Source organism: Dipodomys merriami, unplaced genomic scaffold (genome assembly GCF_024711535.1).
Source record: "Dipodomys merriami isolate MVZ:Mamm:240054 unplaced genomic scaffold, mDipMer1.0.p SCAF_59, whole genome shotgun sequence".
Lineage (NCBI taxonomy): Eukaryota > Metazoa > Chordata > Mammalia > Rodentia > Heteromyidae > Dipodomys > Dipodomys merriami.
In genome coordinates, this window is record NW_027206168.1 from 1,623,383 (window position 1) to 1,634,554 (window position 11,172).

At 42.1% G+C, this 11,172-nt stretch overlaps 1 protein-coding gene across 1 annotated transcript in view; it reads right to left on the minus strand.

Annotated features, from left to right (window-relative positions):
• Tekt3 (tektin 3) overlaps window positions 1-7,692 on the minus strand; it is a 31,390-nt gene extending 23,698 nt beyond the window's left edge. Inside the window, exons 1-2 of the mRNA XM_070001347.1 lie at window positions 7,546-7,692; window positions 1,551-2,158 (exon numbers count right to left, since the gene is read on the minus strand). Coding sequence (XP_069857448.1) covers window positions 1,551-2,129 — 579 coding nt within the window. The 5' untranslated portion in view covers window positions 2,130-2,158; window positions 7,546-7,692. The remainder of the gene's footprint in view (window positions 1-1,550; window positions 2,159-7,545) is intronic.
• Between the last annotated feature and the right edge of the window lie 3,480 nt (window positions 7,693-11,172).

An 11,172-nucleotide genomic window follows, 5' to 3' on the forward strand; every position in this document is an offset into this window, starting at 1 on the left:
GTGGGGGAGGCATAGAAGGGTTTCAGATTTGTCAGCAATTTGGGGCTAATCACTTTAAAAAGACAGCACATGTGCATGAGCAGCCTTGTGGAGGATCTTGGAGCTGTGTGTATTTGTGGGTATTTGCAGTTAGTGGCGAGGAAATAAAAAATGATAGCACTCAAAGATGCTCAACACTCCTCATTCTTCCAGATTTCCAACACTTAGGTCTTCTAAACATTTCTCAGGGCCTGCTCCCTGTCCCTGAGCTCTTTTTGCTGAAGGCTAATGGCTCTACCACTTTGAGCCACAGCTCCAATTTTTGAATGGTCAATTGGACCGAAGAGTCTTGCAGAGACTTTTATTTTCCCTAGGCAGGCTTTGAACTGCAATCCTCAGATCTCAGCCTCCTGAGTAGCTAGGCACCCGGCCTTTTCTGAACTCTTATAAGGCAGATGCGATGATACAAGTCTATCATCAATGCTTTTCATGAAGGAATAAGTCACATAAACTAAGCCCTGATAGATCATACTTGTCATCTTAGATACTCAGGAGACTGAGATCTGGAAGATCAAAGTTCAAAGCCAACCTGGTCAGAAAGTCCAAAAGACATCCTCTCCAGTTAACCAGCAAAAAGCCAGGCTGCAGGCATGGCTCAAGTGGTATAGCACCAGCCATGAGCAAGAAAAAAAAATGAGCAAGAACATAGGGCTTGAATGGAAACCTCCAGTACCAACACACACACACACACACACACACACACACACACACACACACACACACACACACACACACACAGAGTTATCTTCTTTGCACATCCTCAAATATGGAATGTGTTCTTTCAATAGTGGAAGGCAGAATGGATTTGGAGGGCCCATTGGTCAGGTGACAGGAACCCAAGTCAATTCAGTTACCATGGCAACCAACCTGCCCTCTGTTCCATTTTTCTACCCAATAAAAATCCCTCCATCTCCCAAAATGGTCTCATTTGATAACAACATCATAATATACACAGCCAGAGGCTGTGTATATAACGAAGAGAGTAATTTTTGTTGAAAAATTGTTGTTCTTAAATTTTACTTCCTAACCTAGTGAACAAAGCCACCCATTTAAGAGATGAGAAGATGGCATTCCACCTGAAAACCCTGTGTGTCCCATTGAGTTGCCAGCAAGTAAATCCTAGGCTGAGATCCAGAGGTCTGCGATTCAAGGCCAACCCCAGGCATAAAAGTCTGTGAGACTCCCATCTTCCAAACAACCAGCAAAAAGCCAGGCTGATGGCATGGTGGCATGGATCAAGTGATAGCGTGCCAGCCTAACAAGCTCCAAGCTCTGAGTTCAACACGCCCCTCAGATGCAGCCAGAATTCCTTCTTACAATGGTGGTTCTAGACAGTGGATAAAAATAGCAATGTTTTTGCTACTAGTAAACCCACTTAAAGGTGTATGGACAAGCGGTTGCTGCTGGTGGTGCAATATAGCAGGATTTGATATATAAAGCAGTTCCAAAATTCATTCACCAAGCTATCACCCGGGTAGGACATGGCCTTTGTGGTCAGCCCTCCTACTTACCTGTAGAGGGGCTTCTGTCTCTGTCAGTGTCCTCTCCAATCGTCTCCTCATATCCGTCAGGGCATTTGTCTCTGCGATCATCTCATCCAACTCATTAATGATTTCAGACTTCCAAAACGCTATGTCATTGACGCGTTCTCCCAGGTTTTGAGTCGTGTCCACCTGGGTTTTTCTGATTTGCTGATATTTCTCTTGAATGAGGCGGGATGTATCCACTCTGAGTTTCTCTGAATTGTGTCGTGATGTGTTGGACTCCTGGAAACTGTCGTAGTTGGACTTGTACCAGTCCTCATGAGTGTACTTGGTGAAGAGCGTTGTTCTGTTGGAAACAAAGGGCACCATGGTGCTCTCGCCCACCCTCTGCGCTCGAGTGCAGTAGGAGCCCAAGTTAGGGAAGTCGGAGGACACTCTGTAGTACGTGTTTGGCCTCCATGGCAGGCTCAATGTATGGGTCAGGTTGCGGTGGGGAAAGCGGTCCTTGTAGCTTGATTCCAGGGACGTGATGGCCGGGAGGAAGTTGACGGGCCCTGGTTTTGCTTGGGTATAATTAATCATCAAGGAAGTATTGAAATGATTCATGATGCCCAAATAGGATCTGTATGTGTCTCCTGTTTTATTTTTTTTAATAAGAAAAGGGAAAAGCAAAATAGACAGTCACATATATGAAACTTGGGAACCATCTAAATGTGGTCAAAGACCACATGAACTCACATTCATGCAATGCGATAGAACTCATAATACACAGATTCATTTCAGGGATGCAAAGCTGGTTCAATATATGCAAATCAATTAATATAATTCATCATTCAACAAGAACAAGTTAGTGGATAAGAACCACATGATTATCTCAATAGATGCAGAAAATGCATTTGACAAGATCCAATACCCCTTTATGACGAAGGTTCTGGAAAAATTAGAAATCCATAGAACATTCCTCAATACAATAAAGGCTGTATATGACAAACCTACAGCCAGCATTGTACTCAATGGTGAAAAACTAAAGCCATTTCCACTAAACTCAGGAATGAGACAAGGATGTCCACTCTCCACTGCTCTTCAATCTAGTATTAGAATGCCTAGCTACAGCAATATGCATTCTAACTTGTGGTATACACTTTGCCTGATAATATGTTAGAATGGTTTCTTGTTCATTGCTATGTCTCTAGAATGAATTGACACCACCTTCTTCAACCTGGTTGTTTAATTGTTAATTTTTTTTTGTGGCACTAAAGATTGAGTCCAGGGCCTTAAGCATAATAGGCAAATGCTCTATCTCTTGAACTTGTGTTTGTATTTTTGGTTTTGATACACTTATCATCTTTTTGTGTCTGCCTCTCAAGTAGTTGGGATTACAAATATGCACCAATGTATTTGACTTGAAATTGTGTGTCCGGGTGGGGGGACGGGGGCTGGTACCAGCACTCTTGGCTTGATTTTTTTTTCACTCAAAGTTGGAGCTTTACCACTTGAGCTACACCTCCATTTCTAGTCTTTTGCTGGTGAATTAGAAATAAGAGTCACTTAGAGCTGGGTGCTGGTGGCTCACGCTGTAATCCTAGCTACACAAGGAGGCTGAGATCTGAGGATCATGGTTCAAAGCTAGCCCAGGTAGGAAGGTCCATGAGACTCTTATCTCCAATAAACCACCAGAAAACTAGAAGTGGCGCTGTGGCACAAATGATAGGGCACTTGCCTTGAGCTGAAGAGCTGAGGGACAGTGCCCAGGCCGAGTTCAAGACCCACAGCTGACAAAAATAAAAAGAGTCGCTTAGATTTGTCTGACCAATCTGGCTTTGAATCTCTATCCTCAGATATCAGCCTCTATTCTTGAGCTACCATCCCAACCCTAAACAACTATTCTCATGACTGGAAGAAAGTATAAACCTATAATTCTATGTCCAGTAAAATAAAAAACAAACCACAAATCCTTCAAAAAAGGAAAATGAGCCTGGCACTGGTGGCTGACACCTGTAATCCTAGCTACGCAGAAAGCTGAGATCTGAGGATCACGATTCAAAACCAGCCTGGACAGAAAAGTCTGTGAGACTCTCATCTCCAATGAAGCACCAGAAAAACAGAAGTAAGTAGAGCTGTGGCTCAAATGGGTAGAGTACTAGCCTTAAGCAAAAATTGCTCAGGGACAGTGCCCAGGCCCTGAGTACAAGCCCCACAGCCAACCAAAAAGGAAAAGGAAATAAAAATGTTTTGAAATCAAAGTCAAAGGAATTCAACAGCAGCAGCAGCAGATGTGCAAGGAAAGAGCTGTTAAAGGGAGTGAACAAGATGGAAACTTGGCCTAAGCACAAAGAAACAAAGAATGTCAAAAATGATAAATACATGTGCTCATATTTAAAAAAAAACAAAACTCTTCTAACTCAACTCTTACCAAAATAATGGCTTGAGGCAAAACTTTAAAAAATTATCATAGAATTTATCAAATAGAAGTTGTTAAGTTGTGGCAGTAATACAGCACAACTGATGGATGATTTAGATGGACAGCCACCTTTATAATGATCACTTATGTGGAATGGAGCAATATTTAAATTATCCTGTGAGAAGTGAAAACGACATAATACACTCTTGAGAATACTAGTCATCGGCTAATAAGCATATCTAAGACCTTCCTAGGAGTGAAAGAGTTTGAATTATTTGATCAATACTCAGATTCCATTTGTCTTCTTTTTTAAATTTTATTTATTTTTTTATTTTTATTTTTTGGATCCAGTCATGGGGCCTGAACTCTGGGCCTGGGTGCTGTCCCTCAGCTCTTCAGCTCAAGGCTAGTGCTCTACCACTTGAGCCACAGCGCCACTTCCGGCTTTTTTCTTTTTGTTTATGTGGTGCTGAGGAATCGAACCCAGGGCCTCATGCATGCAAGGCAAGCACTCTACCACAGAGCCACTTCCCAGCCCTCTTCTTCTTTTTTTCCTAAACATTCATTGTCTCAAAAATGTTCAACAGAGTTAATTGTCCAGAGCTAGCATGACATATGTTAGCACCGCTTACCCTATGGAGAAAATGCAGACATGGGTGCTGAGCTACTCAGCTAGACAGCAAAGCACTTTCCCCAAGATCCAAACCATAACACTCTTCTCAGTAAATTATTTTGGTTTTAGAAAATCTTTTTTTTAAGTAATATGCTATTAGTACATAATGAGCTATGGTGATTATTTTTGAAGAATTTACATGTTTTGTTTCCAAATTTTAACCTCTACTGTAGTGATTAGCAATTTAGATAATTCATATACATGAAAGCTTTTTGAAAAGCACCTTAATATTTTGTGAAAGTCTCCTGGCCCAAACACCAACAAGTTTTCAAATAACCTGGAATAACTTCTAAGAAATTAAAAAAGAAAAAAAAGAGTTCTAGTTAAAAAACTGAGACTGGAGAAAAATCATAAACTAAAAAGGAGATATAATTAGAAGCAAAAGAGAAGAGGTATGAAAATAAGATGAAGAAAAAGACAATAGCCAGATGCGAAAAGCTTACATCGATTATCCTAGTGACTGAAGAGGCTGAGATCTGAGAATCAACTTTCAAAGCCAGCCCAGGCAGAAAAGTTCATGAGATTCTTATCTCATATTAACCAATAAAAAGCCAGAGCTTGCTGGGTGCTGGTGGCTCACGTCTGTAATCCCAGCTACTCAAGAAGATCATGGTTTAAAGCCAGCCCAGACAGGAAAGTCTGTGTGACTCTTATCTCCAATTAACCACCAGAAAACCAGAAGTGGCACTGTGGCTCAAATAGGGAGAGCACTAGCCTTGAGCAAAAGAGCTCAGGAACAGTTCCTAGGCCCTGATTTCAAGCATCATGACCAACACAAACAAAAGCCAGAGCTGGAGTCATGGTTCAAGTAGCAGAGCATCAGCCTTGAGTGAAATGGCAAGACTTTGAATACAAGCCCCAGTCTTAGTATACACATACATATACAAACACACACCCACACACAAACAGCTAGAAGATTAATACAAGTCCAACTATTTTGCAAGTCACATTTATAATACATGGTCTAAATATGAGTAAAAGGCATAGGCTGTCAGGATGAATCTTAAACAGGAATATTAAATTATGTGCTAGCTAGAAACAAATCTCATTAAATGTAAAAGTGTGTTATAAATACAAATGAAAACAGATACCATGTAAACACTAATCAAAAGAAAGCTGAAGTAATTATTTTGCATAATCATTAATATAAACAGATATCACAAAGACTGACAAAAGCAAATTTGAGGCAAAGCCACAATTGTGTTACAACCCATACAGTCACACATCTATAGTAAATCAGAGAAAAAGTATATTGGTGTATACTTATATATATTTATTTATAAAAATACAAGTGTATTATATAAAATAAACATATATTTATTGTATGATATAAATATATATTTTTTGTGGAATATTTGAACATAAAGCCACCAGGATCTAATGTACATCTATGAAAACACTCCACCCCAGGGATACACTGCATTCTACTTCCAAAGGCACAATGTAGACCTTATAAAGGGACACAAAACAAGGCTCAATAATCATGAGATAGTAAAATCATACAAAGTACAAACATTTCCTGAACATATCACAATTAAATTACAAATCCATGATGAAAGATATTTGGAAAATCCCCAAATAGAGGGAATCTAAACAACACAGTTCTAAATAACTCATAAAAGAATAAAGAAATCACATTAGGATATTAGAAAATACCTCTAACTACATGAGAATAAAAACAGCATAGCAAAATTTGTGTCATATAACTAAAACAATGTGAAAACATACACCATGTAAACACTAATCAAAAGAACACTGAAGTGATTGGGTTAATATTAAACCAACTAGATATCAGAACAAGAAGTATCGTGATGAGAGATAAAATATCAACTGTAGGAAAGGCTATGGCTTTGTGTGTTTATATTAGAAAATAAGAATAGGCAAAAATCAGTGACCAGTGTTTTCACCCAAACAATATAAAAGAAAGAAATCCCAGAGTGGAAGGAAGGAATAACAAAGACAACATTTTATGAAATAATACCTGGCCAAATAAGGGGGGAAAAACAATGATCCTTATCAATAAAATAAGCTTGGTAAATTTGTCAAAATAGAAAAGGAGAAGAAAATTACTATTGCTAGAAACCAGCAATAATGGAATAATAAAACAAACTTGCAACAGCTTTCGGCCAAGAAATTTGACAGCGTAGACGAAATGGATAAAAATCTTTGAAAACTGACTAGAGAGAGAAGAGATAGATAACCTACCTAGTCTTATTAGTAATTAAACAGATTGAACCTACCGCCTAAAATCCTTCCTCAAAAAAAACTTCAGTCACAGACAAGTTCACTGGCAGATTCTGCCAAACTTGTTACAGTTCTCTGTTTTTAAAAGCTATGACTTACTGGGCACCATGGCTGACACCTGCAATCCACAGGATCCCAATTCGAGGCCAGCCCAAGCAAAAAAACATATTTACTAGACACCAAACAAAGAGCAAAAAAACCAGGGCTGGAGGCATGGCTCAAGTGGTAGAATGCCAACTAGACAAGCAAGCAAGCAAGCAAATGCAAGACCCTGAGTTCAAATTCTAGCAGAGCATGTTTAGCTTCTAGTTAAGATTGAATTGAAGAAAGAAATTGGATACATTGTTTAGAGATAGAGAAGTCAGGGAACTTCATAGAGCAGCACTGTGGAGGAGCAATGCACTGGCAACAGTTGAAGAGGTGCAAGTTAGCAGACTTGGGGGGGGGGAGGGCTTTTCCTGGTATATGCAATCCCAAATAATCCCTGGAAAGCAGCAGAAAGGGCATAAGGGAAGGGCCTAGGCTTTTATTGGGGGAGAGGAGGCGAGAGACAGGGCAGGCAGGGAAGAACGCTGCAGGACTTCAGGTCTGCCCTGAATTCCGAATTCTGAATTCTGAGGTCAGATGTTGGAGCCCTGACACGTGAAGGGGGCCCCCCGCGGGGGTCTCCCTGGAGGCGGGGCAGACCTGTAGAGTCCACTCACCTGTCTGTGGATGGCTGTCGAAGGGAGAGGGAGGGGGTGATGAGGAGGAAGGGTCGCAGGCCCCTCATCTACCACCGGGTCGGACCCGGACCCCGCGGTGTCGACTTCATCGGTTATGTTAAACTCCATCTGTGATGTCAACCCCTATCTGTGATGTCAACCCCATCTGTGATGTCAGCGCCCGCCGACCACTCAATAGCCGACCAGGCCGGGAGCTGATTGGTGGATTCGTGGGGAGGCGGAGCTGAGCGGTTGCTAGGGACGTTCTGGTCCTTGGTAACCGAGAACCCCAGAGACCCACTGGGCCCAGGAAGTGAGGGGCAGGGGACAATCTAAATGGGGGACCAGGGCAAAGTGACTTGCTGCCTTTTTACCTGTTTGACAAGCACCACCCCCCGACCTGTCTGGCTGGCTTGTCTGGAGTAGGGGTCCCTCCTTAGGGATTCTCTATTGCTTGTCCCTGCTTTCTCGTTCTAAGGGGGGAACAATCGGAGCTCTCCTTTTTACTTATTTACTTTTTAATTTTGCTCTCTAGCATCTTTTTCCCCGGAGAACACGATATTGCATTCAGGCACTGGACCACCGTTTGCACATACATCACTGTTCCTCCATGTGATCCTGCTTCCCACGAGGTAAACTGAGTATGTGTTTTACATGGGAGAAAAACCAAAGCTCGGAGATGTGGATTGACTTAAAACACAATCCACACGGTGACAGACCCGTGGCCCCAGAGCTCAGATCCACCGAGAGCTTCCAGACCTTTCTTCTCCAGCATCAGTCCATCCAGGTGAGGGGCTGGAGAATTCAGTCACTTCGGTCACTATTAATACTCAAGGAAATAAAGTCCTTGGTTCATCTTTCAAGGTGTTTCTTGTGTTACACTCCACCAAAAATGAAGGATGGGGGACTGGCGGGGAATGGGGAGGGTGGGGATGAATGGTCTTCAGCTTGGCCCATTCAGACCCCGGGACTGTCCATGTCCAGGGTTGATCAGAGCTGAACCAACCGAACTCACAGACATCTAAAATAGAGTTTATTTTTGCCACTTTAAGGTTTGCGTTGTGCAGCCTGGTCCTTGTCACATTGGAGCATAAGCCTAGATCATATTCCTCCATGGAGGAAACTGCACAAACACCTGAAGCTCCACTGGCCTGGAAGCCAGATATGACATTTTTGCAGCAGGACACGACCTGTGCTGTCCTTTTGCCTTCTTGTATTCCTTACCAAGAACTCGACTACCGACTTAAGAAGCAATTCTCAAGGACGGTATGTGCATTTTGCATTCATCCTCTAGACTTAGGACGAGCCTTGCAGATACCTCCAAGGCTGCCGTGAACACAGTAGGTCCTACCCTGTGGTTCCTCTCCATCCACAGTTTGGCAAGCATTCTTAACACCCTAGAAGTTTCTTTAAAATGATAGGGTCTGGGCTTTGCATGCAAAATTCTCGATGTGGTTGCAAATTAGATATTAAGTGTGTCTGTCTGACTTGAAAGTAGATGATATTCTAGCATGATTTCTTTGCATGATTTATGAATGTTATAACCCTCCTAATTTAAATTTCAGATTAAAGTCTTCCACAAAAGAATTAAATGATGTGTGTGTGTGTGTGTGTGTGTGTGTGTGTGTGTGTGTGTGTGTGTGTGTGTGTGTGTGTGTACTGATACTGGGACTTAAACTAAGTGCTTGGGTGCTGTCCCATAGGTTTTTTGTTTTGTTTTGTTTTGTTTTGTTTTGTTGCATACAGCTGAGCCTGTACTTGAGTTATAGCTCCACTTCTGGCTTCTTGCTGGTTAATTGGAGATAAGAGCCTTGGACTTTTTCTGTCCTGGCTGACTTTAAACCATGCTCTTCAACTCTCAACTCCTGAGTAGCTAGGATTACAAATGTGAGCCTGTGCAGCCCAATTTCAATTATTTGTTTTAATATAGATACCTTCTAAAAAGATCTTTCTAGGATTATCAAAAGATCTTTGCTTGATTATCATGATTATCATCCTTCTGTTTTATAATGAAATTAAATTACTATTTTTTTTATTTTTACTTATTGGGTCCAGTCATGGGGCCTGAACTCTGAGCTTGGGCACTGTCCCTCAGCTCTTCAGCTCAAGGCTAGCGCTCTACCACTTGAGCCACAAGTGCCACTTCTGGCTTTTTTCTGTTTGCTTATGTGGTGCTGAGGAATCGAACCCAGGGCCTCATGCATGCAAGGCAGGCACTCTACCACTGAGCCACCTTCCCAGCCCCTGAAATTATTTATAATACATTCTTTATTAACAATATATTTATTTTATTTATACAGTGTATGTTTGCATTTATAAAGGGAATAAATCAGATTTTCTATTTCCAGCTATTCAACCTCACGTTTCTTCAGCAGCCCCAGAACTTTAGGGATGGGTCTATTTCTGTCCTCTGCAGTCCTTTTATGCAGCTCCTGGCATGCCACCAAAGAAGTGCTCAATCAGTGTTTGTGGAATGAAGCGGGATTCTTTGGCAATGCAGGAAGATGCTGTCAGAGGTATGGAAGTAGAGCATCAACAAAGCGGATTGAACCTATTTTTAAACTATGCTAATGAGTCATACTAGGTGAGGACATCTTTACAACTTCCTTCCTCTACCCTACAATTATCAGATTCTCTTTACTGTGGCCCTAGGCTTTCTTTCTTGCAGCCATTGCTCTTTTCCAAGTTGCTGTCAGCCCCTTCTTAACACTACTTCCTGCTAGGGAACCAGTGATGGCTCCACCCATGCTCACCTCCAACCCCACCCACCCTTGCCATCCTCCTGGCTGGTGCAGGCACACAACCTGCTTCCTCCTCCCAAGTTGAAGTTGTGTGAGACACTCTCGTTCAGTTGATGCCTGCATGCTGTTCTTCATAAACGGGGCCAAGTGCTGCCTTAAAGGTCAAGGGTTGTATCCACCTCTCCACTGGCGAAACAACAGGGTCCCCAAGGCTTAGCTTCAGTCTTGGGTCCTTGCTTTTTTTTAAGTTTAATAAATAGAGGAGACTCAGCTGACTCCTTGGATCAATACCAAAGCGATCTATTATCTGGTTCCAGGGTAACTTCCAGCCTCCCACTCCCTGGTCCCACAACAGGCAAGGTGAGCACACAGCTAACAACCCATCTCCCCACTGCAGTCTCCCCAGCAACACCCCCCCCACACACACACACATGCATGCTTCTGGAGCAGTGGGTGGCTTGTCCTGTTTTCCCTGCCCAAAGTGTTCTTCCTGCTCAGCTTTGCCCATATATCTGCTCAGTCTTTCACATTGAGGATACTTGTGCAGCCCAAAAAACATTGTTGGAATGCCAACAATGTGCTGTTATTCAGTTTTTAAAATTTACTTTATTGTTATTATGTAGGTAATATACCAAGGCGTTACATTTACGTGGGTCAGGTGATGAGCATATTTCCTTTCCTACAGTGTCTGTTCGATCATTCTCTCCCACTCCCTCCCTCCCAGCTCCACCCACAAGTTGTATAGTTCACGCACATCAATTTCCCTGCTGCACTTTATTTTTTACCATCCTCCACCCTGCATTCTGTGCCCTTCACCCATCCCCATTTTTAAAAATTTTATTATTAAGTAGCTCAAAGAGGTTTCAATTTCACAAGTCAGGGTATG